This window comes from Berkeleyomyces rouxiae (assembly GCF_048999995.1).
Source record: "Berkeleyomyces rouxiae strain 22BRR77 chromosome Unknown BrBRR77_ptg000003l, whole genome shotgun sequence".
NCBI classification, from domain to species: Eukaryota; Fungi; Ascomycota; class Sordariomycetes; order Microascales; family Ceratocystidaceae; genus Berkeleyomyces; species Berkeleyomyces rouxiae.
This window is the reverse complement of record NW_027396493.1, coordinates 3,467,855-3,492,898: the sequence shown is the minus strand read 5'-3', so window position 1 is coordinate 3,492,898 and position 25,044 is coordinate 3,467,855. Positions and strand designations below refer to the sequence as shown.

The following is a 25,044-nucleotide window of genomic DNA, read 5'->3' as shown; positions in this document are numbered from 1 at the left end:
CTATAGCTTCCTGCGAGGTGCCCCAAACTGGGAGCCTGGCGTTCAGCCTATCCACCACGCTGCGGTTATCTAGGCAGATGACGATAGTTGATAGTCATGATGCACATTTTTTCAACCCTTGTCACGAGAATTCAATAACTACAATGATTTTCTCTGGTTACACAACCATCAGTTGGTGTACTACAACTCACTAGTGCACAACGTATTTGTGAATGTACATACATACATGCACGTTCTCGGAGAAAGTTAACACGCTATAGAGTCTATGAGAAATACTCATTTCAGGGGAAGAAACATGCCTACTAGCCCTCGATTGAATTACGTGAAAAGCTCAAGTTTGTATCTCTATTTATACTATCATCTTCCTATTCCTGGTTTTTGGGTACGCCGTCTGCGTGCGCCTTGATATCATTATCCACCATTTTGTAAAATATCTGCCACTCCACCTGCTGTGACGCCTCTGGTAGTGCATAACCCAACGTCGGCAGGGCTAGGATGGTCATTTTTTTAATGCGCTTCACACCGACACCCTCATCTGTGCCAACACAATCTAACGACAGGTCCTCATGTGGCATCGGCACTTTTTCGCCCTGCGCTACACTTATCGTGCCATCGAAATATAAGGCCGGTAGTGTGAATCGAATATTTCCAGGCGCACATGCGCGCAGGGCTTCGTCAAGAGCACAACGAGATGTACGTGGAAGCTGCCGACGAAACTCAGAGAGATGCGCTGGCGTTAGAGGTGCAATTACAATGCGTCCAGGTAGCCTATGTCGCAAACGGAACCAGTACCGCCCATCCCAAAGATGTGTGGGGTGCCAACTGGGTATGTTCGAAGGGGCCTGTGTAGTATATTGGGTCTTGGAGGCGTAAGAGATGGCAGGGGGGCGTTGAAGCGAAGAGTATGGCTGGCGAGAGAGCAGAAAATATGCATGGCTTGTGTGAGGTAGAGGGGTGAAGAGGACTCCACCGAGACAAAAGGCCTTGGGTGGCAATAGGGGCTTCAAAGCAAATATATCTGGAAATATACGGCTGACAAATGGGTCTATGGCAGGAAGATTGGGAAAGTGCTCACGCGGCGAAACGGCATGAATCAACTTCTGAACTAAAATAGCAGCAGGCGTGCGTAGTCTATCGACTCGGAGTCTTTTACGAAGCGACTGTCGACCCTTTGGACTGGAGTTCCCCAAGGGTTGTCGTCGGCGCCATTGTTGATCTCTGATTGACACACCTAAAACTGGAACTCGGACTCTAAGTGTGCCCAACTGCGAGTCTAAACGGAGCTCTGTCCTGCTCAAAAGCCACTTTGCAGTATTGGCCTCTTGTTTGTTGAGACTGGCACATTCATCGGCTAGTTTTAGAATAGCGTCCTTTTGGAGAGCCCTAGGCAATGTGTAGTGTGCAGCCATGTAGCGTATGGCGTTCCTTTTGGTCACTGTCGGATCTGCGTTAGTCTTATCCTCGACCCAGTTGACGCCATGCTCTAAGCAGGTGGCGCGAAGGCGGTCTTTGTCGAAGGGTAGCAGCGGCCGATATATATGAACTCCACCATCATCGGGTATTACATCTACAAGGCCAGCTGATTTCCGGTCTATTTTCTTCCAGTCTGGGATACAAGAATCAAGCCGCGTTTCCACTTGAAAATGTGTGTTGGTGGATTTTCCCAAGGACCAAGACTCGTCCGTCCTTTTGTTCCAGTAGCCTCGTTGTCTTTGCCTATTTTTCTCTCTCTCAATGTCATTGTGAAGTTCATAACGCAACCTGTGTCGAACACTAGACAAATCGGCCGGCAGCATGTTTGTGGTCAAGTATGATTGCTTATCATGAAGAGCTTTGGCAAGTCCTGAACGGTGAACACCAAACATCCCATAACACTCAGGAATGTCACCATGGGATCGGATTCCCGAGAGGCCTCGTCGTGAAGCTCCCGACAACAGGCGTAGAAGCACTGTTTCGTAAACATCTGATCTATGGTGCGCGAAGAAGAGCGAGTCCGCGCCATACTTCATGCAAAGCTTCCCCAGTAGCTGATACCGCGCCTGACGCGCCAGAGTCTCAAGATTTGGAGCCGAGCTGGCACTAGAAATGCTACTTGAGGCCTTGCCCTCAACGGTACTGCTACAATCAAGTTCACTGCCTTCGGGATTGGTGTGACCATACTGGGTCCAATCGATGGATGCAACTACAGGGCGGATTCCAGGAAGCCTCTGGACTTCAGTGGCCACGTTTTTCGCTTCCAGCAACGATCCCGGACGCAAGCTATGATCAATGATTAAAGCTTCAGCCCCAGATACCCGCGCATCGCCGATGTTGGCGCGCGGATAATGCTTGAGGAATTGGGAAAAAAGCACCGCTAGGGCCATAGAGTCAAGACCGCCGCTGACAGCGAGAGCTGGATAAGATATCAGCCGAGAACACTAGATGGCAGAGGTCAGAGGAGAATGTATCTAGAAGCGCACCTATTTTGCGGCTGCTATGGGGGCGCAGGCTGGGGAATCTCGGTGTACATAGCCGCTGTACCACTTCTGCGAATTCGGCGCTGCTCACCGGCGCTGCGCATTTATGCAGAAGCGGCGGTGGAAAAGCTACCATGCTGTTATGTAGGAGGAAAGATGTGATGCAGCCAAGTCATTTCCATTTGGACGGGGAGTTGGGGGCCTGTCAATTGCAACTCCTCTGCGATGGCCATTTCGCAGCAGACAAAGACCGGTCAGCGTGAACCTGGCTCGGCTCTCAGCCTTGTGCGCGTGCCCCACCATAGCGGCCCCACCATGCCGTCATCACTATTTTGTCAGCCTTGTCGTCCCAAAGCAGCTGTAAGCTAGACGAGACGGACAACCTTGGCTCTTGTCTTCTTTTTCGCCATCGTCATCTCTTCATCGAAAACTTTTCCTCTTGTTCATTCATCCGACGACAGACTCTTTTGCCCGCAAGAGCATATCAAGCCTCCCCTTTGCTTACAGTCTTTGTTAGCCACCATCTCATATTTTTGTGTCTCCATTCAATTATTCTTATACACAATGCTGGAACTCTTCATGACCGCTGTCATTGATGGCGAAGACGAGCCCAAGGCCCGCGCCGTTCTTAAAGGCCTCTGCGCCCGCGATGGCTACGAGGCCATGACCCGCTGTCTTCGATTCCAGGGTCCGCGCCGGCCAACTGGAATGAGCAACCTCGAATCCGTCGACAAGATGCAGAAACAGCCTCCGACCGGCACGCTCTGGCGCGAGCTTCAGACTGCTGTATCCCGCCAGTCGTATCTGATTGATCTGCGCTATGAAGTTCCCTACGATGGTTTTGGCCCTCAGGCCCACCAGCCCGACTTCAATGCCGAAGAAGGCATCCTCCGCTGGGTTGACTTCCCCGATCCCCAGCCACCCAACTCCAACAAGGCCATCATGACGCGCAAGAAGATCGAGATCTGGCACCAGAAGGGACTCGTCAAAATCATGCTGGATAACAGCCACGCGTAAGTCCCGGTGTAGCATCCGCTGCCGATTGCTTATATCTAGCTCGGCCGCTAACCAGTTTGTTCTGCTTCAGTCTCAAGGGCGAAATCATCGAGCACACTGTGCAATTCTTTGACGACAACGGCATTGAATACTGTCTCTGCAAGCAATATCTTGCCAAGGACCGCTCGCAGTATCAGCCCATGCTGACCCCCGATGCCCGAACCCCTGCCAGCCACCTCCCAGCCCAGGATGCCCTCGAATGCACCGATCCCATGCAGCGCTGGTTCCTCTATGTCAAAATGCATGTTCTCGACGATAGCAGACCCGACGAAATCACTCGTGCTGCGGAAAAGCTGCAAGCTGTCCAGCGAGAGCTAGAGGGCGCTTTCGAGTTCAAGCACTTTGACCGCCGCACGTGGGATCCGCGAATTCCCTTGGAGGTCCGCAACGGGCCGGCACCGTTACCACAGGTAGTTACCGTGAGCGACAATTAGAAATACCCACGGCTTTCCAAGGACAAACGGCAGCAAACAAGGCGAGCCAGGTCTAAACTCCATAACATCGAGGCTCTGGTTCTGGCAAACAAGACACTCCCCAAGTCTTCTGTTCAGGCGGACAATGGCACCGAATCAAGGTTCAAGCCCCAGCTACGCTACCCATCAAAAACAGCTTCGTTCCCGGATACCTCCAAAGAGCATATCTCGCAGCAACATCTTGTTCCAGCTGGAACTTCTGCTAGCACTAAACCAGCGCCTATCAAGACCGAGGTCTTGGACACTGCCATAATTGGCATCTCGGCTCTAGTAGAATCCCTAGTCAAGAGTAATTCCGAAGATGAAGCTGCACCTACAGAGGCTATGGACCATCCGTCTATGTGCAAAACCTCCCCCACTCGAATTCAACCTGTGGCTCCCCAGGCTCCACACTCATTTCAAGGCGTTGATCCTCAAAAAGAAATCGGGATCGCTGTTTCCCAGGATAACGCCAATACATCCACCATCTGTGAACCACCTTCAACTTCCCAATCGAGTTCCATCTGCCAATACCGGGAGCGACTATACAATGGGAAAAGGTCCCACGTAGATGGCGGCAGGACTATCAAAAAAGAAGGATATAAAATGGATATAAAGTCAGAGGAGAATAACTCCTGCGACTCTCATACGCAAGCTCAAGCTCAAACGGATGTCGACTATGACAGTGGCAACGAGGGACTCACTCCTCAAGCTGATGACTCTTCAGACCATGACGATTCTGCTGTGATATTGACTTTTGACGATGCCGCTTTACGCCTAGAAAAATAACCGAAAGGCAAGCAGTGCATTAGAAGTCATGTTGCCATTATAAGATTCATTTCATATAGTTAGTTAACTATCCGCCCAACGACGTCACTAGCAAAAGCTATTGAGATTTACAAGAGTTGACATGCTCTATAACCCTAATAATAAAAAAAAACCCCTTACACGTGACCTGAGAATTTCACATGTCGGTTGCTATGTATACAATTGTCAATACAAATTAAGGGATTCAAATCAAATAGGCGCACAAGTCTGTCTCAATATCATTGAGCGATAACTGCCTCTCGCGCTTGGTCGTTTTCTGATCTTCCTTGAATATCGCATTCAGGAATGTTTTGCTCTGTTCTTGAATCCCGTCTTGCTCCTCGAATCTCACGTGGGCCCAGAGTCTCTCGACTTTTCTTTCAGCATTTGTTGACATTACAATACAGCAGCCTCAGTCGCACCAGAATGACCAGCAAGCGACGCGCCGATGCACCTTGCTCACCACCGGCGAAGAAAAAGGTTGCCAGCGGGACGACGAGTAAGTCAAATACCTATCCCAAATGAAGTTTATGTAAAGATCAATAAACAAACATGCACGTATAGACTGACACGCGCAATATAGAGAGCAGCGTCTCTAATTTCTTCAAGCCAACGTCACAAAAGGTCCAGGATGCTGCGTTAGCCATCAAGGCGACGTGGGAAGAGAGGGCGCCGGAAGAAAACACGCCAACAACACTACTTGTGGCGCGGTTTGTGCCAAAAGGTGCAGCAGAAGACAAAGGGGCTGTTGCTTCTGAGAAAGGAAGAAAGATTGCCGCCTTTGATCTTGTGAGTACTCTGTGGTACTCTTTTTGTCTGAAGAGTTGGCAAAGAAATTGCTGCTGACAGACTCAGGATTCAACGCTCATTGTGGCAGCCTCTGGAAAGAAGTTTTCAAAGGGCGTCGATGATTGGAAGTGGTGGGACCCAACAGTGCCCCAGGGATTGAAGAAGCTGCATGCAGATGGGTAGGTTTTCTGTCCAACTACCTACAGAGAATACTCTACTAAGTATTGCCTTTCTCACCTTGTTATAGGTATCTCATCACCATTTTTTCCAACCAAGGAGGATTATCCTTGCACGTGGACACCAAGTCTAAAGCTCCCTCCAAGCTTGATAAAGTACGGGAATACAAGGGCAAATGCGACAATGTCTTGCGCATACTAGACCTACCTATTGCGCTGTACGCAGCTACCGCCAAGGACCGCTTCCGCAAGCCGCAAACTGGCATGTGGGATACCCTGCTCAGCGATCATGGGCTTGCGTCTGCAGATATCGACATGTCCGCGAGCTTCTTTGTTGGAGATGCCGCAGGCCGACCTGCGCGTGGCCCACACAAGCCACGCGACTTCAGCTGCTCGGATCGAAACCTAGCGTCTAACCTGGGCCTACGCTTCTTCACGCCCGAAGAGTTCTTCTGCGGCGAAGCAGCAGAGGAATTTGAACGTGAATTTGAGCCTAGCACGGTCATACGAGAAAAAAAGGGCAGTGGCGATGCACAGGACAGTGAAGCGACTCCGCGATGGGAGAAGAAGCATAAACGTGAGATTGTTCTCTTTTGCGGGCCGCCTGGTGCAGGAAAGAGTTCATTTTGGTGGAGACATTGCGAGCCTCTGGGCTACGAGCGGATCAATCAGGACCTCCTTGGATCGTGAGTATCTCGGCACTCCCACGTGGCAAATGAAAACAAGGAATAACTACTAACAGACTTTGGCTGGTACAGGCGTGATAATTGTTTCAAGGCTGCGATAGAGGCTCTGAAAAGGCCTGATGTTTCTTTGGTAATAGGTAAAAAAAAAGACGAGGAAAGTGGCGATACTACTGCATAGCAGGGTTACTAATCATGCTTCAACAGACAACACAAATGCCGACCCAAGTACTCGGGCTATGTGGGTGACGTTTGCCAAGGAAAAATGCGTCCCCATCCGCTGCGTGCACTTCACCGCACCAATAAACCTTTGTATTCACAATGACAGCTACAGATCGAGCAATACAGGAGTAAACCGGCTCCCCAATCCTCTGACAACCCCTCTCTTGCACACCACTAACATGCCGTCATAGTCTTCAACAAACCCAGAAAACCGCACCCGTCTCCCTGGCCTTGCCTTCTCCTCATTCAGCAAGAGATATGTAGCACCGAAGAAAACCGAGGGGTTTGTAGATATTACGGACGTGAAGTTTCAGTTCTCAGGCTCAGATTCCGAGTTTGAGGCCTGGTCCAAGTACTGGAACTGAGCCAAGCCGAGGAGGTGTGTTAATAGTTGTTGTTGATTTGGAGAAGTGATAGCTTGGTGGTTGAAAATGTGGAGCATTTGGTGTAACTTGAGAGGGGACAACTCAACCACTGGCTACAGGTAGTTGCAAGTTTCAAACACGGCAACTGCCGCCATAATCTCGGCGGACACATATTTGCTTATATAAACATGCAACGTCACTTGAGTAATTAGTTGATCTTGGGGAACTCTTGGAAGTCTGCCTTTCAACCTCCCTTTGCTCTTCTTTTAGTCTTTGTCTATTTTTACATGAAAGCCGACAACATGCTAGAAGACGTTGCTTTTCTTTGACTTGTAGAGGTTCTTTGTTCGATACTGTGAAAAAAAACCCTTTTCTCTCCTTCAGTTACTTGCTTTGTGCTTTTCTATAACACAAACAAAGAGCCTCATGTTGTCCGTCATGTCTATAAAAACAATTGAATTCCAGTCTTCCAAGGGATCCTCGATGTCCACAAACACTAGCACCACTACATCAAGGCCTGGTTCCTACTTGAATCTTCTACAACACTTTTCTTAGTCCCCACCTCTCATATTAACTTAGCTGCCGGGATGCCCAGTCAGCAGATGTTTGCCCCGTTGCCATCGCCAGTGTTACCAGCGTTGCCTGTTGGCCAAGACAGCCCCAAATGGGCGAGAACAATTTTCGGCGTGCGGCATATCACCAAGTCGCCGCTGATGCAACGGGTCCCGTGCTTTATGAAAGACTGCGACCGCCGCGCTGTACGAGAGGGCGGAATGTATTGCGAACGCCGTGAGTTACTACTCTGTGAACCATCTACTTGGATCGTCTTTCTAACTGATTCGTGCTTGGGTAGATTCATGTCAATGTCTGATCACTCCCGATAAACGCTGTCCTGGCCCAAAGATAGCCAATGATGGGTATTGTGAGACTCGTAAGCAACCCATCCTTTAAGCGTTTTTGATCGAGTTATCGTGTTGACATTCTTTAGATACCAGATGCCACGTGCCCAACTGCAAATTCCCGCGATTCAATGGCGAAGCGTCACAAAAGAATCAATTTTGTATTCACCGTAAGTAGATAGAGATATGCCTCTTAGTGCTTTAACACTACTAACACACATATCCACATGTAGACACTTGCACTTCCCGGACTTGTAATAAAGTTCGCGTATCTGGCTACCCATTGTGCGACTCGCACCTACAGAAATGTACCAGTTTTGGATGTACAAGGTTCGCTATACGTGGTATGCTGTGTGACATTCACATCTGTACTGTTGTTGGCTGCCGTGAAGAACGGGCCTTTGAGGGTTGGTGCGACCAGCACGCGCGCTGTGAAAAGAACGGCTGCTACAGTCTACGAGACAAGGTCGAATGGCCCGGCGCTTATTGTTCCAAGCGTGAGTCTCCAGCACCCTTCTCTAATTAAGACATCAGTCGCAATGCTCTCAGAAAAATACATCCTGCTAACAGGTCCCAGATGTTGTCACATTTTGTACTGCTGCAAACTGCAGTCGAGAGACAGCTGGCCGCGAGCTTCTCTGCCCCGCTCATCAATGCTCGTGGGAAACATGCTTTGGAGCACGCATCACGATCAATTCTGTGCCAAGCCCATGTTGCGCCGTTCACACGTGTGTAGTGCCGAGCTGCCGACGCATCATCTCACAAACCGACTCGAAACTCTGTCAAACACACGTATGCCAACAGCCCGGGTGCACAGCAGCCTGTGTTAGCGGCGCATCTCAAAGCCGGTCTCGATCCCGCTTCTGTATTGATCACATATGCGCTATCAGAGGCTGCGGCTGGAAACGCGCAGCGCATGACAGGATGGGCTGCCCGGCACATGAGGAGCTCTTTCCTGCACCGCTTATGACAAGCCGACAGCTGGTTAAGCAGCGAATCCGCGATGAAGGCGGACTTGCCAGAGAAGAAGAGTCGATACTGATTTCGCAGCTAGTAAAGAAGAACAAGATCGCATCGCCAACTGTTTCGGCTGAGGACAGCTGGCAGCAGTCCATTTTTAGCCCGCCATCAACAGTCGATTGCTCATCATTTATTGCACGAGTTGCCAACAAGAACACGTCTTCGGGAATATCAGGGCTGGAGTCGCTTGACTTGCCATTCCATTCGCCTGTTGGGTGTCATGGACTCGGGTTGTATGGTCAGGGATACACAGGTGGTGCATACTAGTGAAGGCGATGTGTCTCAGGGTCAAGGATGGCTTTGTACCAGTAGTACATACAACTTCATTGAGGGCTCAGGATGAGAGCTCTTGGGCTGCGAGATTCTGCTTTCTTGCTTGGTTCTTGAAAGGATTGAGCAATAACGTGTTAATACAGTATAAAATGACGGTAGTACTCGCCCAACGCTTTACTTCTCAAACTGTCCTATTCTTGCAAATTAGGCCTCTATATGCATACATTGAAGCATGAATTTGATCTGCTAACCTCACTTTTGTCAGCTGGCATGAAGCTGGCAGTCGAGCTGCACGACTGGCACATCTCATGACTCCCTTGCGACTAACAACTGGGCCTTGGGGGCAATATAAAACGCCCTAGAAAGATAAAGATCAGGAGCTATGGAAGCTAGACCAGGGGTTGTGAGAACTAGGTGTCGCCTAGAAGGAGACCCAAGCCCTGAGGTAAGACCAAGCCGGCGATTGAGGGCGAGGAACGTGTGAAATTAGGGCTCTCCTTGTGACTCAAGGCTCTCAAGTATCGAGCAGATAAAGCAGATCCGTCGTTCTTTTGACGTGCTAAACTTGTTAGAGCAAAACCCCCCGTTCACCCGTTCAGATAGGCGGCTGACTTTGGACCCGCTCGCTTTTTACGCTCGCGCACTCCTTGCCGTGCCGTCTCTGTGCATATGCAGATTTGCACTTTTATAGTGCTCGTAGGCGAGACCGTGCATTGTCGCGTTGTGCATCTGCGAGTGTCCTCGGTGCAGTGCGCAGTATTTACCTTTTTATATGTGGGTAGGAAAAGCGGCGGTGGAGAGGAGGGGGAGCGGAGGGAGGGGCAAGACAGAGTGAAGCGGGATATACTTGTAATAAGCGCTGGCTCGTGAGGAAAGCGGGGGAGACAAGCACGGACGGGGGTGAAGGGAGAATGACGTTGGGTTGGTTGCCCTGTGTGTATTTGTTGTACAAGTGCTACACAAGTCATGACATCTCTGGAGGGAGCACATGTGCGTTGTGGTACATACATACAGACATACGCACAAGCAAGTAGGGCAAGCAGGTCACAGTCCTAAAGAGTAATGCAGTGCCGAGGAGGGGTGGCAGATGGGTTGTGCTGGATCGCGGGGAGGCTTGTATGCGGCGCTTTTCACATGCAGTCCGACAGCAGGAGACTGCCTCTCAGCACTTGGCCACCCGGAGCTATAACTACCTGAGGCTCGCTATGGCGTAATCCCAAAAGAAGGTTTGGGCCGAGTTGGGGGCGAGCAGCAAGAAGAGAGGGGGAGCAAGAGGAGAGGGGGAGGGGGGAGGGGAAAGGGGAAGGGCAGAATAAACTCGGATAGGGAGCACAAGTTAGTTGAGTGGCAAAAACAAAGAAGAAAAAAGCAAAAGATACAAAGGACAAAGTGATGAAGAGAAAGAAAGAGTTGCGGTCAGACAAATCCCAGTGAGCCCTTTTCTTCTTGTGACTAGTTGGTGTGCAGTTATTGCGATAATGGCTCAATCCAATCTAGGGTCTGATTATTGGCCGGAGAGCCCTTGGCTAGCATATGACGGAGGTTCCCTATTCTGGCCCAAAGAGGAAGGACCCCCTCGGTACACGGTACACTAACCTTGCAAGGCAGTTGCATAGTTGGGTACATTGGTCGTCACCTGCAGCAAAATAACTACATATGTAAGTAGACGGCCCTTCCCTGTTGCTTCAGCTCGCTCTTGCCTCGACTTTATATTGTTTACATGCAAACCACTATCGGACAATTAAATTTTTTCATCATCACTCGGACACCTCCAACTTCTTCTTCTCTTCTACTTGTCTTTTTCTACTACACCAACTGCTTCATCGCCAAAGAATCGCGTCATCGACCAACGCGCCACGTTTTCTCTTTCATCTAATTTTGGATCACCTGCACCGGCACCTGTCATTTCCTACTGCGCGCCTTGTCCAACGCACAAAAACAACAACATACTCTCTCCCCTTCCCGGCTGCCCAACCACAACCTCATTCCAGCAAACACACACACACCCCCATTTAGCTCCAGCTTACCTTTACCGCCTTTGCCTCCATCCAGGTCGACACTTGATACATAGCCACGCTCCGCTTTTCTTCTCCCAAGCCCGGCTCTTGAAGAGCCACCACCCGCCCACTTAATATCTCACACTCGCCGCTCGGGCTTCTCTTTATTTGACTCCGTGTTTCGCACTTGGCATCTGCTATTTGCGTGTTTTGCCTTGCTCTCTTTTCCTATCTACTGGCTGGCTGGCTGTATCGAAACGCTGCTTAACCTTAAGTGCATTTGACTTCTCGTTTCTTCTGTACTCTCTCAACGCGACTCTCTTCCTATCCATCATGTCTTCCCCTTCTACTTACTACATGGACTCCATGGAGGCTTACCTCGACTTGGAAAACGCCGACTTTTCTTGGATGGGCGCTACGGTCATCGACGATGACGATCTCATGTTTGGTGGAAAGCCCCTTTGCGCCTGGTACGAAGAGGACCGTCAACGATTCAGCAATCCTTACGAGGACGAAGAGCACCGCGGCCGTGAAAGAGTGAGTATCTTTAGCCAGCATTTGACATGCCTGTATCTCAACATTGTCTAACCAGTCTTTATTGCTACAGGTCCGCCGCGAGTACTCGCCCGAAACGTCTTCCTCTCAACAGCGCTCGTCACACATTGCCTCTACCTCGACGTCATCATCGGCTTCGTGCGAACCCCAGGACAATGGTTGCCCGTCCGTGCAACACTAAGCGTCTAGGACACGATATATTTCCTCATCCCTCTCCATCATGAAATGCTTCCCTTCTCCCACGCCGACACTAAGCGCTAGCTCGCATAGTCTCGGTTCTTGATACCCCTTCGACACTTGGTCTTTATTTTCTTTATTTCCTTCTTTTCATTTTGGACTCGATGAGACGTTTTTGTCTTTCACTACGACCCGTTCTTTCGTTACGAACTTGACAAGGCCGATTATTATGTGGCCTTGGCTGCCCCTCCCCCTCCCTCTATACATATTACCCTGACCAGCTGGATACTGTTGATGTAATCCGCGAAAGCTGAAGTTGCCCAACACACGCTATATCAAACACTTTTCTGCCACGTTGGCCGTGGTTACTCGCCCGATGACCCGAGAATGCAGAGTGGGTTGCAATGCTACAGAGTTTCCAGGGCTATTTTTGCCAGCTGCAGGTTGCAGATTACGGGTTGCAGCCCATTGTCACATTAGCATCAGCTCCTCCCCGCCCTGTACGGTACTGGTGGATGTATACTATATATACAGTGAGCCTAAGTTGGCGGTATACCAAAAAGGTGATAGCTTGACATGTATTCGACATGTGCCCAAAAGCCTGGAATGGAGAACACATGGTGGGGGCTTCTGGCTAGTCTGAAAAAGGGCCAGCCAGTCAGCCAAACTAAATCGAATGCTGAATACTCACAATGTATAGCCTGGTGGGTTATAAGAGGTGATATACTGCGAGTACAGGTACTGCTACGAGCATTTTCATACAGTTGTTGTATGGCATAACTATAGTTAATGAATGATAAGATTGTATAGCTTATCACTATATCAAACCTAATTCACCAAAAAACACATGATCTGATAGTGCCCATGACTTGACAGTGTATGTAAACACATAGATATATCCAAGATAGACAAGGTATTTGATTTTTTGGTCTTGGAACCAAGCACATGTATTGAAACAGGAGGGCTTGCATGTGATGCAGAAGGCCCAAGTTTAAGTCTAAGCCTAAGGCCAAGTCTAAAGCAGAGTCCAGATGCCAAGTCAGGTGAGAGAACCGGACCCTTTGTGCTAAGACTTGAAGCACCAGGCGCGCGTGAGTGATCACGACAACAATGGTATAGAAAGGGGGAGGCAAAAAAAAAGGAATCCCCCAGCCCAGGAAGTGTAAGCAGTCAAGTAGTCGAGAGAGGCAAAGTTTGAAGTTGGCCGCCGACCTTGGGACAGCCAGGCCAGGCCACGTGTGAGACAAAAGGGGACATGAGACAAGTATGTAGAGGGGGCTCTGTATATTTGTTTCTTTCTTGGGTTTGGGGCTTGGCTCTGAAGGAAAAAGGACGAGAGGGACGATCCGACTGGGCCGAGGGCACGGGGCAGAAGGAACGGGCGGGTTGAGAGGTTGATCTGGCCAGTGAGTTTTTGTTTGTAGTTTGTAGGGCAGAGATGGATTGAGATGTTGGCGGGGGTTAAAGGGTGCAGGTAACCCTAGTGGACGCGAGGAGAGGGGTGGGTTTACTTGATTTGAAATTCATTCCTTGCCTGGATGGTCTTGCACGGGGGCTGTAAAAAGTTCATTGTTGAAAAATTCAAGGACAGGCATTGACACAATCAGTGATACAGAGCAGCAGGAGGAAGCGGTGTGCATAAGTAGTAATTTACGGTTAACGTGGTTGGGATGGGATGGGATGACTGGCAATGCATGAATGATACGGGCGGGTCGATGAAGATTTTTTTGTAGAGGGAGAGGAAGTGGAAGTGGAAGAATGATGGGCCAGGGCAGGGGAGCAGGCTTGGAAGTGGACGTCTCGTCTTGTGGTGGTTGACGTGGTCTGGGGTGTGATGGATGTGTGATGTGTGTAGTTAAGTATGCATACAGGCAGTTGGTTATGCTTGCGATAGGGGGCTGTGGGAAGCACATACATGCGCAAGTATAGCTGCAGAGAGAGAGTAGAGATGATCAGCCATGCGTAAACACATCTCAATAGCCGCCCAAGACAACAAGACAACGACCAGCTATCTGTCATGAACGGCCGTTTCTGCCAGACTCTTTGACGGCCATCTGCGTGTGACATCATACGAGTGGCAGATATCCAAGTAACACTGTGTAGTTAGTTAGTGGCTGCTACAACCTAAACCCCTGCACCGAAACGAAAAAGAAGAGTCTTTAGCATGAGCATCCAGAAACAAGAAGAAAAAAAAACTCTGCTTGATTCCTGTGGGTTTGATCTCCTCGCCATGGAAAGGAATTTGTTCATGCCGCCAAACCGGCGGCTCCGTCGGGCTGGGCTAGGCTGCTGGGACTTGGACTTGGGCTGGGGCTGGAGCTGGAGCTGCAGGCGGGAGACAGGGGCCAGAAGTCCCAGTGTCTTTGATTTCTGATCTCTTGGTAGTCTGCTTGGGCTCCTAGGATGGTGTATCAGAATCCGGCGTTCGTCTGATTTGGGCGTCTGTGTCGTGATCCCTAGAAGTTGGCCATGGCCAAAGTATCCAATAATCTGCCGGAATGTGTAACCTAGTTTGTCCAAATATCCAGGCCACGGACGCGGGAGGGAAAAAAAAAAGGGACATGGTCATTGTCAGTGGGAGACAGACGAGAAAGGGACAAGTCCGAGCTTGGCTTTTGACAGAGGGGGAAGCTTTGGGCGACGGACACGGAGGGAGAGAGAGGGACAAGTATAGACGAGGGGGGGCGGTGATATAGGGTCGGTATTTTTTTTCTTTCTTTTTTTTACTTTCATTTTGCCTTTACACACATAAACACCTGATTCAAATCCGCTGACAGACTTGCCCACGCTCACACTCTCAATCAGTCCACCTCTCCCAAGCTCGGTTCTCCGGAGTCCGGCAGTGCACAAACGAGAAGCTAAAACAACGCCAGAAACCCAGAAAAGCACTAGGCACGCGACCAGGCTACAGATGATTCAACAGGCAAAGCCAAAGTCAGGCACGCTCACATCAGCCCAAAAGCCAAGAGGCCAAGCTCCAGAACCACGTAAGAGACGCGGGGCAAGCAGACAGGCCTTTGTCTCGTGGTCTTTTGTTTCCGACAGGTCTTCTAGTTGGTCCGTCTCCGGCCCGTCTTGACTCTTTATGGCCGAGTGAGCAAAAGAAAACGGACTCGAGAGTGAAAAATCACAAATGATGCAGAGTCTCTCACACACCATCTCTAAGCCCCTTCTCCTCTTTGTGTTTTTTTTTTTTCTTTTTTTTCTTTTCCCCTCCTCCACCCCCCTTGGGACAAAAAATCCTACCCGCTCTTTAGGCTCGGACCACTCCACGATCTGTTCTCTAGCTGAGACCGCAATCTTGCGCCAGCTTATAGCCAGACGTCGTGATAAAAGGCGGAGGGGCAGGTTATTGGTGGCTAGATGAAGCTATAGCAAGCAGACTGGTGGGCAAAGTTGATACGGGGGAGAGGGAGAGAGGAACAAGGAGGGTCTTTGCTTTTTTATTTTATTTTCTTATTTGGTGTGACTGACTGCTTGCTTGCTGTGGTGATCGCCCTGCAGCTGTTCGTATTTATTTTTGGAATGCTCTTGAGGAGTTCAGTCGTGATGTGGTGCGAGTTGGTGTTGTGCTCAGAAAAAAGAAAGAAAAGAAAACAAAAAAAAAGACACATAATAAACCTGCTTCAGCCAACCTCGACACAGAATCTCTTCTTCCCTTCATCACTCCACCTCTCTCCGTTGGTCTTCCTGCTTTTCCGGAATATCTGTTCCGACTGGCCGCCCTGCTCTTACTAATAAACAGCCTACACGATCTTCTGTTCCCTTTTTTTCTTTTTCCTTTTAACGATTGATTATATTTCTTTTTTTTTCCTCCTCTGATCTGCTTGGCCCCCTGGCTAACTGCATTTTATCTCTGATATTTATCCCTGTCTTTTTCTTCTTTTTCTCTTTTTTTCCTTGTCCAGGGCTGACTTACACATTTGTCTGTTTATATAAAATAACCTGACTCGCTCCTCCTCATCCTCTATCCGTTCTCTTCGACGCTCATCACACCATCTTCTTCTTTCTGCTCTTCTACTGCTAGTCCGAATCCACCAGATCTAGACAAAGACTCCTGCTCGGCTTCACATATCCTGCTTCTCCATTACTCACACTCAATGTCTCGCCGCTCCTCAGCCTACACCACGGCCTCGTCCGTCGACGCCGACTTCTTCGCCATCTCACCGTGCCCTTCGCCGGCCCCCATGCCCGAAGTCTCCGCCGCCCACACTCTCAGCTCCTCCCGCCCCGGCCTGGCATCCATCTCGTCGTGCTCTTCTCTTGCTTCTTCTTCGTCCTACGCCTCGTTCTCTGCGCCCTCACATTACTTCTCGCCCGCCTTCGCACCAGCCCCGGAATCCATCGCCGTCTCTCCTCCCCCCTCACCAGAGGCCCGAGTCACCCTCAACTCAAACGACCTCGAAAGCGACCGCGCGCTATGGCACTGCATGCTTGACCTGCAGCAACGCTACGGCTGCTACCGCTCAGCGCGCATCGAAGCCGCCCTCGCCAGCGGCACCGAGGACCTCATGATGCGTGAGTCTTCCCTCTTCATTCTCTCTGCACATAGTTTCTTGTTGCCTCATACTAACTCGCCGCCCACAACAGCCTCCCGTGCCATCCTCCGCCTCATGAACGAAGATGCCGCTCAGATGCCCGCCGAGGCCAAAAAGTCTCTGTCCCGCTTCATCACAATTCCCGAACCCGAGGAAGCACCGTCAATGCGCAGCCGCGTGAAGAGATACCGCCACTTGCGCTTCTGGCGCAACCGGGCCTAAGCTTGGGCCTGCCCCAACCCTAAGTCTTCATAGCCCAGCTGGATTGGACTAGTTGCTTCCCCTTTCATGTTTTTGTTTGATTCCCACCATTGTTTTCATTTTACTCCTATGTTTGCCTCATTGTGGCACCTTCCTCTTTGCTTTTTTTCTCTTTCGGCTAAACTTGGGAAAGCGTGTTTTGCTCCTTTATGCTCCTGCTCTTTCGGGTGCCTTTCTCCTGGTATTACGGGTTTATGATCTTTTTATGCATTAAGCGGGGAGGTTTCTTATACACATACACATGTACATCTACGCACGCCCGTATCTCTTGTTGGAGCTCATCGGGTCGCTTTGTCTCATCTTCAAATTTCAATCTTGTTATATTGAATCACTATTGCAAATCCCGTGCCGTAGCCAATGCGTAGTCCTTTCACCACTCTCCCTTACAGCTTACAAGTCCCCACTTTTGCTCCCTCGATACATTTCTACACAGCTATGCTCTCTCCTGGTCCTTCGGGTAGCTTGCTCCCTGCAATGTTGCATTGCCGGAAAAGCCTGATCTCGTCTTCGGCAAACGCTCCGACCACCGAGTGGATCAGGCCGCGGTTGTGGAACACAACAAAGTCCCCTTCTTGCCAGTCGTGAGCATACACCTTGCTAGGACGAATTCCTGCCCGCTGAAGTCTGTAAACAGTGTCCCGCACCTTTTCCAGATCATCGATCACTGTTCCGTCCTTCAAATGTAGCTTGCGGATTGCTGATGGGTGCACCTGAAGCGCGAGCTTGCCGGTAACGGGGTTTTTCCAAAGCATTGGCAGAATCTGAATTTTGGAATCTTCCACCTCCGGCAGATCACCAAAAGGAATCTCCTTTCCCTCTGATACCATGCCGAGGCCTGTGGACCGACTCTTGGCTCCGCTCATCCATACATACGGGTGCGGGGCGTACTCCACTTTGGTTGTGCGCACAAATTCACGATCTTCCTCGCTGAGATCATCGTACATGGCATACCCCGACACAAACGCCGTGGTGCCCAATGGCACATCCAACTCGTCGCCTGTCCCGTCATCATAGCGGCAGATCTGGCGGCGTCCACAGGGAACCTTGACAGCAGCCAGTGTCGTGGCAACAGGCGGTGCTAATCCGTATAGAGCCGCATCAATGTGCCAGCGATAGAATCGAGTGTAGTTCAGATCTTCCGCGTCAGGGATTGTGGTTGAGTGGAATGTACGGTGATGTGGGTGACGAAGTTGAATGTCCTTTAGGCCCTCGTACTCTGCAACGCGGCCGTTTCCAATCACTTGAACTTGGGGCTGGTGTGGAATCGTTTTCAAGTCAGGGTGCAAAACGGACCGCTTAGCGTCGATGGTCTTGCCGTGGCCATATGAGGGAGCCGCCTCTGGATCGAATCGTTGTGTGAGCTCATATTGAGCCTTGGGCGTCACGTGGGAGTGATTCTTGAATACCAAGACCTGATGTGTGAAGAGACCATTGCGAATCACGTCAAAGTCGGCATCTGAAAGAGTTAGCCGACCGTTTTTGTGTGTACAAGTATATGGGGACTTGTAACGCTTACCAGAGGAGGTTACCGATTCTACGGGTAGTCTCCCAAAAGAAAATAGAAAAAGTACCACACTACTTCAGACATCGTTATACTTACCAGAAATATTGTTGATGTCGGCATTTGTGACTACAGCACCAAAGTCGATTTGTGACCCCGGACTAGGGACAATGGGGGTGATGGTGATGGATGACATCTGGGCAAGAAGAAGGTCGTGATAAAGAAAAAGCGCAGTATATAAGAGAGGGTTTGATTGGGAGTAGCTCTAGATGCTTGAGTATAGTTGCAGTGATAGAGAGACAATTTTTGGTGACGAACAGCTATATCACCAAGGAGGGATAATCAGGACAGACATCCTCTTTATATACTCAAACTCCCTAAATAAGCGCCCGCTATCAGCAATAGCAACTACCTTGGCTTCTTCATATCACCGTATCTGCAACTACCTTGCCCTCCATTCATCGCGGTGTACAAACATTGGCGATACAGATACAGCCTAGCCTGATAAGCGAGAATTCGTCCTCAAACAGGCAACTTCTCTAGGTGTTGTCAGCAAGCTACAGCCACCAGGCCAATCATAGAATCATGGGCTAGGTTATCTTTGGCGGCTCTGTCGAATTCCGCCGGTATCCTGTTAGCCCCACTTATTTTTCATGGGAGGGCCAGGGGCTCTTGCTCTCGCGTTTCGGCTCATGGACGACGACTGGGACTCGCGCAGTGGACATGGCCGTCGGAGACCGGCGATGAAGAGAGAGGCTTACAGAGAGCGCAGTATATCCATGATGCTTAAGTAGATCACATGCATGTTGGTGTCTCCGCGACGTAACTCCATTCTGTAACGCATCACCCATAGTAGTGTACTTGCATCATGTAGTTTGGATCATACTCATCGTCAATTCGTCTGTCTCTCGGGTGTAATTCAACAGATATGCTCTTACAGGACGATAGCTCGCCTCTTCTAACAATATCCCCCTCCACGACACCCCGTCTCTTTGTTATGCCCGCGCCCCCTTCTCCATCCACTCTTTCGTGTCCTTCCGCGCCTCGTGTGCCACACGGAACAGCTTCCTCTCCCACTCATCCAAGCCTCTCAGGAACTCCTCACCCAACGGGCCCGAATTGCCGACGGCTGCATTGCCCTCCTCGCCGGTGCGGCGGGCCAGCACCGCAATCTCCGCTGCACGCATGATCCACGAATACCGCACCACGGCGGCTAGCGGTACGTCATCAAACAAGTCTAGCATGCGCTCGGCCAAGTTGTAGAAATTTGCAGCTCGCTCACGCACCGCGACTGCGCGTGGGTCTGCCTTGAGTGCCTGTACCAGCTCGTGTGATAGTGCCTCGGGCAGCGCCATTGTCACGGCCGACTCGCCGTTGACTGTCGTCGATGCTGCGAGCATTTGTGCAAGCCAGATTGGCAGATTCAGCTGTGTGCCGGCTTTTAACGGTTCGCTGGGGTTGTTGTCGAGGTAGCCAAGCTCGTTCGAATCGAAGTTGAAGGTACATGGTACTTTCTAGAGGGACCATCAGCCAGCGACTCTCATACCGATGAGTGTAGAAAGACGTACCTCGGCTTCTGTTAGGATGGCCTCTACATCATAGTACGACATTGTGTGTGCAGTGAGGATACTCCAAGATCAAGATCCGAGAGAGACACTGGGGGCGGTGAAGATGCGCTTCTTGTGAACGCGCTCTTGGCTTCAGTTCGCGTACCTGACCCTGATGGCCTTAAAACCCTAGAGCAGAGCTCCGCTTGCCCCACTGTGACAATGACGTAGCTTTTGGCTAGGGTCTGAGGGTTAGCTCTGGAGCTCTCATGCAGTCTGAATTTGCGTGATGCTGATTGGCTGGCTTATTTGTCAGCTCTTTTTCGCCATCTTGAGGTCTCAAGGGAAGCATTCTTTGCCTTGGAATCTTGACCGGTCACCTTCATCCTCAACCCTCAACGCCTTTTCCAAGTCTCGGTGATTTCGAATACTTAATTCTCACGTATGTTCAAAGCCATTCAAATCCCCACTCAAAGCTCCAGCTACTCGCGAGTCTCGAGTCTTGCCCGACAACTACTCCCCTCCCTGTATGCGGTAGCTCTCTTGTAGCTTTCCAAGCTAACTAACGTCAAACTCTCGAGGTCAAGCTAGCTCGAGTTAAAATGTCCGCTACTATTTTCCGCTCTTCTGCTCTGCGTGCTGCCTCGCGCGCTACTGCTGCCCGGCCGCTCGTCTCCGCTGCCTTCTCGCGCGGCAAGGCGACTCTTCCCGATCTTCCTTGTGAGTGGGAGTCTCATGTCTTCTCAGACAAACATACCTCGGAGCTTACTCAGGGCTTCTCCGAGTCGGCCCGGTTCTGCCGGGGCTTGGGGTTGTTTTCGCCCCCATCTGCCATGTCCGAGCCCTCTCTTTTTTTGTTACAAAGACTGATCTTTTTTCGCGTTCTCCATTGGTTCAGATGACTACAATGCTCTTGAGCCCTACATCTCCACTGAGATTATGCAGCTTCATCACTCCAAGCACCACCAGACTTATGTCAACGGCTTCAACAGCGCCCTCGAGGCTGTCAACAGCGCTGAAGATACTGGCGACCTGGTCAAGGCGGCTGCCCAGGCCCCGCTGATCAACTTCCACGGTGGTGGTCATGTCAACCACAGCCTGTTTTGGGAGAACCTGGCCCCGGCTAGCGGTGCTGGTGGTGGCGACCCCAGCGGCGCGCTCAAGGCTGCCATTGACGAGGACTTTGGCTCCGTCGATGCCTTCCGCAAGCAGACCAATGCCACGCTTGCTGGCATCCAGGGCTCCGGATGGGCCTGGCTTGTGCGCGACAAGCAGACTGGTACCCTGTCCATTGCTACCCGTGCCAACCAGGACCCTGTCACCGGAAACCTGCAGCCTCTGCTTGGCATTGATGCTTGGGAGCATGCTTACTACCTGCAGTACCAGAACCGCAAGGCCGAGTACTTTGACGCCATCTGGAACGTGATCAACTGGAAGACTGTCGAGAAGCGCTTCGAGGCGTAAAAAGTCGACTACCGATGCGCGATTCAGCGGTACCGATATCACTTGTACAACATAGTAACAATTATCAATTAGTACCAATAAATCCAATCTGGTGATGGTCAGTCCCGGAGGCCAAGATTGGTAAAGAAATAAAATATTAATGCAATGTGAAAGCTATGTGCCTACGTACATACATGTATAGCTAACCCCCCCCCCCAAGCTAATTCAGCTTCTGCTCTTCAATTTGGCCTTCTCCGTGAATGACCTAGGCAACCGGTTCTCGCCCTTGACATACGGCTGCCCTGACGCCTCCCGGGCCATATCGTTGACCCATTTCTCATCGCCGCGAAGGCCTTTGTCGACACCCACGCGCGCCCAAGTAGCCGCCAAATAGAACCACGAAAGCGCATTGCCTACAGTGCCGACTTCATCACTGACGCCTGTGCGCGCAGCCTCACTCATGCGGTGCCACAGGTCCGGATCAGTTGTTAAATTCACCAGGTGGTCGGCGACGGCGTCGGCGTCACTAGCGTCAACGAGGAACCCGTTGACGCCGTCTTGCACTTGAATCGGAATACCGCCTGCCTTACTGGCAATGACTGGCCGACCAGCGTGTAGCGCCTCACTGACTTTGACTTCAAAGCCCTCACGTGTGGAGAGCTGTAGTACGACCAGCGCGTTGGAAATAAGAGCATTCAGGAGCTGGTCATTGGGATCTAGACGCATGACGCTGATGTCAAGCAAAAGATCAGGGTACGAATTTTCGATAAGGGCCATGGTCTTGTCGTAGATGATGCTAGCGTCAGGGTCGTCAACGGAGCCATTGCCACAGACAATGAGCTGAGGAATCCTGCCATCCTCAGGTGTCTTGCAGCGCTTCCGGAAGGCGGCATAGCTGTGGATAACGTGATCGATGCCCTTGGCGGGATCGAAGCGGGCTACTTGGATAAAGTACTTGACATTTGGGTGCGCAATCTGCGTCATGTTCTGAGCGTGACAGGCATTGTTGTACAGATGGCCGTAGTAGCCTGTATCCCAGTCATTAAGCGGCTTGTTAAGGCCATCAAGCCTGTGTGGCGTTAGTAACAGAAGCGACAAGACTCTTGGGTGAATCAAGTTTGACGCCAACTTACCAGTCTGTAGTGGCAGGCATGTATGCAACCATTTTGCGGTCGATATTCTTTGGGACAAACTCCGGGATGGGATGGCTGATAAACATGTCTGCATGCTTGATGTTATTCCACAAAAATTCCCAGACCTCGGCCTGGGCTGTGCCCGGCTTGTCGGCGAGATCACTGCGGATTTGGATATGGGAGCGGTAGAGAACAGGTCTCTTGGGCGTTTTGTTCTTGATGAGGGGGATAAGCCCCGGCATTTGCGGATCATCAACCTAAAGACTGTAAGTATATGACTGACCCAAGTGCCGAGATTTTCGCTATTTTGCTAGAGACGTACCACAATGATATCAGCACCGCCCTCCTCAGGAGGACACAAGGGTCCGCCAGAAGAGAACCAATAACGCTGAGCATTTTCAGCGATCCAGTCTGTAATGACAGACTGCTCTTCCTTGGTGATTTTCTGATCAGGATCGTTGACACCCTGCAAAATGTTGTGCATGTTCTTGGTGATACGGAAGACACCGGGCCGTGGCTTTGGAACTGAAGGGGGTTAGCTTACTGATGGCAACATGTACCTGCTTAGGCATTTAAAGAGGAAAAAGACTCTGCACAACTATTGGGGTATAATGAACCATAACTTACCATACCATGTCAGATCAACGTTGACTAGGCGCGAGAATCTGACGAGCGCATGACGCATCAAGGCTACACCTCCGCCCTGAGGCGTGCTGCTGAAAAAGGCAATCTTGGTCTTTTTAGCCTTGAGTTCCTTGGCATAGTGCATCATGGCATGCCATGTGGCCGGTCCGCAGGTCTCCCTGAAATTCTGTACCGTTGCTAATTGGGCACGGAAGCCGCAGTCAGATTGTACGGCGCCCCGGAAGCCGACCTGCAGAATGGGAACCAAGGAAGGACCAAAAAGCCTGGCAAGGCGAGTTAGCTTGTATTGTAGGACTGTAAGCCGTGTGGTTTAGAATGCTGACTTACAGGATACATTTGCGTGCCATGGAATCAGCCTGCTCCTCAACCAATCTCTCCTCCCAAACCTCACCGCATATCTCCTTATCGGTGCGTAGGGCGATGGGGATGATGTCGAGCTCCAGCCACAGGCGAGAGCATAGCGTTGGGCTCATCTTTTGAAGAGCAAAAGGTAGGCCGGCGCCAATAAACTTCACAAAGTGGACTTCCTCGTAACGCAGGACCTCGTCGGTGACATGCTCGCCAATGACGTCATCGACGGAGTTGTTGTTGGTGAGATCAATATTTTTAATAGAGAAGTCGACGAGATACGTAGTATCGTGAATAGCCATGGCAATGACAAGATTATTGTCATTCTTGATTACGGCAGATATGCCAAGGTAGAGAGTCTGGCCCCATGTTAGCAAAGATGGTTGAGTAGGAGCACCGAGTATGCATTTCAACGTGCACTCACATTGAGAGGAACACCGAAGCGACCAGCCTTTTCGGCAATAATATTGAGAATCTTCTTACGATGAGTAGAAGCTTTCATAGAGAAGCGGCGCACAGGCACCGGACGGTAATCGGCAGTAGGACTCATAATGGGCAGATGACGATAAGGTTGGCTGATAATCCAAGCTCCGAACAACAAGACTGAAAGATGAGGTCGACAAGAATATTTAAAGGCACGCAGAAGACGAGTCTCCAGCCGATTTGTAGAGGGGGTTCCGGTAAGACAACCTGTCAGCTGAGTGAGTCTAGAGCGGCAGTAAGAACACAGGTGGTTGAACCTCGGCATTCTGGTCTAAGACGGCATTTTGATGATGAAAAAATGACGGAATATGCGGAACATCTGAACACCGCCATTTTGCAAACAGCAAGCTGATTAACGGCATCTCACTTCGTGGTTCAGATGCAATTGCCACACCCAACTTCTGGCCTTCTAATAGTCGGGCTTGGGTTGACCAGACAATATGTAGAGCGCGTACAAGTACAGAGAGTGAGTAGAGTAAGCAGCAAAAAGAAGCGCATTGGCATAAGCACCAGTAATCATCACTGAATGATCAAAGTATCGCGGCCCTAGAAATGGCAATAGAGGGGCAGACCAGGTGCTCCATACGCTGAATTAAAACAAGCCAACGAGAACAGCTAACCGCTGAATGCTGAATAAACATTCACAGTCAGGAGTAATTCTTCACTTCGTGAGAGACCAAAGACAAGTTCACGGAAAATAACCCAGAGGTTGCGGAGATCTACCTGCTTTGTCGTAGCTCCGTGGCAGCCCTTCAGACCCGCAAAACACTCTTCTGAGACTATAATATCACAGTGGGCGTTTACCCACAAGAGTAATATGTCAGTCCGTCGAACAAGATCAAGGGACACCTCGAGAAAGGGAAAAAATGTCATCATTTCTAACTAGACAAGCACTCTTGTTTATTTACTTGAGAACAGCGAGTTTGCCGGTACTTAGGAAGCCATTGAAAGCAATTATCTCATCAGTGGCTGGTGTCTTGCTGAGGTTGCTAGCGGGTGCTTCATTGCGGTGGGTGTGGCATTGCTACCCATCAGTGGCTAGAGTAGAGAGAATGAATACATTGAATTTAATACTGCCACGGGTTCAAAATCGGATATCCCTAATAGAAGAAGCTCAAAAATTGCAGTGGTGATACAAATCGTGGTGTTGTGGTACAAGGCCAAAGGAAGGCAGAAAGGCAGTAGTCCGCCCCCGGGCCCAAGTGGAGGCTTGTACTA

General features: G+C 50.4%; 10 protein-coding genes across 10 annotated transcripts; 6 read left to right on the top strand and 4 right to left on the bottom strand.

The window, feature by feature from the left end:
* Positions 1–365: 365 nt before the first annotated feature.
* BROUX77_004138 (uncharacterized protein) lies at positions 366–2,592 on the bottom strand (the record flags this gene model as incomplete). Its single annotated transcript, XM_073748868.1, has 2 exons — positions 366–2,392; positions 2,460–2,592. The coding sequence occupies 2 exons, from the start codon at positions 2,590–2,592 to the stop codon at positions 366–368; spliced, it is 2,160 nt and encodes a 719-aa protein (XP_073606563.1).
* Positions 2,593–3,020: 428 nt separating this feature from the next.
* Positions 3,021–3,946, top strand: BROUX77_004137 (uncharacterized protein; the record flags this gene model as incomplete). Its single annotated transcript, XM_073748866.1, has 2 exons — positions 3,021–3,469; positions 3,544–3,946. The coding sequence occupies 2 exons, from the start codon at positions 3,021–3,023 to the stop codon at positions 3,944–3,946; spliced, it is 852 nt and encodes a 283-aa protein (XP_073606562.1).
* A 1,251-nt stretch (positions 3,947–5,197) lies between these two features.
* Positions 5,198–7,006, top strand: BROUX77_004136 (uncharacterized protein; the record flags this gene model as incomplete). The annotated part of the gene is made up of 7 exons (XM_073748865.1): positions 5,198–5,270; positions 5,355–5,560; positions 5,621–5,739; positions 5,808–6,422; positions 6,495–6,559; positions 6,627–6,769; positions 6,833–7,006. The coding sequence occupies 7 exons, from the start codon at positions 5,198–5,200 to the stop codon at positions 7,004–7,006; spliced, it is 1,395 nt and encodes a 464-aa protein (XP_073606561.1).
* A 587-nt stretch (positions 7,007–7,593) lies between these two features.
* On the top strand, positions 7,594–8,431 carry BROUX77_004135 (uncharacterized protein; the record flags this gene model as incomplete). The annotated part of the gene is made up of 3 exons (XM_073748864.1): positions 7,594–7,795; positions 7,995–8,075; positions 8,139–8,431. The coding sequence occupies 3 exons, from the start codon at positions 7,594–7,596 to the stop codon at positions 8,429–8,431; spliced, it is 576 nt and encodes a 191-aa protein (XP_073606560.1).
* A 3,097-nt stretch (positions 8,432–11,528) lies between these two features.
* BROUX77_004134 (uncharacterized protein) lies at positions 11,529–11,931 on the top strand (the record flags this gene model as incomplete). The annotated part of the gene is made up of 2 exons (XM_073748863.1): positions 11,529–11,732; positions 11,803–11,931. The coding sequence occupies 2 exons, from the start codon at positions 11,529–11,531 to the stop codon at positions 11,929–11,931; spliced, it is 333 nt and encodes a 110-aa protein (XP_073606559.1).
* A 4,096-nt stretch (positions 11,932–16,027) lies between these two features.
* On the top strand, positions 16,028–16,687 carry BROUX77_004133 (uncharacterized protein; the record flags this gene model as incomplete). Its single annotated transcript, XM_073748862.1, has 2 exons — positions 16,028–16,445; positions 16,518–16,687. The coding sequence occupies 2 exons, from the start codon at positions 16,028–16,030 to the stop codon at positions 16,685–16,687; spliced, it is 588 nt and encodes a 195-aa protein (XP_073606558.1).
* A 464-nt stretch (positions 16,688–17,151) lies between these two features.
* On the bottom strand, positions 17,152–18,423 carry BROUX77_004132 (uncharacterized protein; the record flags this gene model as incomplete). The annotated part of the gene is made up of 2 exons (XM_073748861.1): positions 17,152–18,182; positions 18,327–18,423. The coding sequence occupies 2 exons, from the start codon at positions 18,421–18,423 to the stop codon at positions 17,152–17,154; spliced, it is 1,128 nt and encodes a 375-aa protein (XP_073606557.1).
* Positions 18,424–19,222: 799 nt separating this feature from the next.
* Positions 19,223–19,837, bottom strand: BROUX77_004131 (uncharacterized protein; the record flags this gene model as incomplete). Its single annotated transcript, XM_073748860.1, has 2 exons — positions 19,223–19,741; positions 19,796–19,837. The coding sequence occupies 2 exons, from the start codon at positions 19,835–19,837 to the stop codon at positions 19,223–19,225; spliced, it is 561 nt and encodes a 186-aa protein (XP_073606556.1).
* Positions 19,838–20,376: 539 nt separating this feature from the next.
* Positions 20,377–21,238, top strand: BROUX77_004130 (uncharacterized protein; the record flags this gene model as incomplete). Its single annotated transcript, XM_073748859.1, has 2 exons — positions 20,377–20,494; positions 20,673–21,238. 2 exons carry the CDS (start codon positions 20,377–20,379, stop codon positions 21,236–21,238), a joined length of 684 nt encoding a protein of 227 aa, XP_073606555.1.
* Positions 21,239–21,442: 204 nt separating this feature from the next.
* BROUX77_004129 (uncharacterized protein) lies at positions 21,443–23,893 on the bottom strand (the record flags this gene model as incomplete). The annotated part of the gene is made up of 6 exons (XM_073748858.1): positions 21,443–22,286; positions 22,351–22,607; positions 22,673–22,875; positions 22,978–23,258; positions 23,323–23,702; positions 23,768–23,893. The coding sequence occupies 6 exons, from the start codon at positions 23,891–23,893 to the stop codon at positions 21,443–21,445; spliced, it is 2,091 nt and encodes a 696-aa protein (XP_073606554.1).
* Between the last annotated feature and the right edge of the window lie 1,151 nt (positions 23,894–25,044).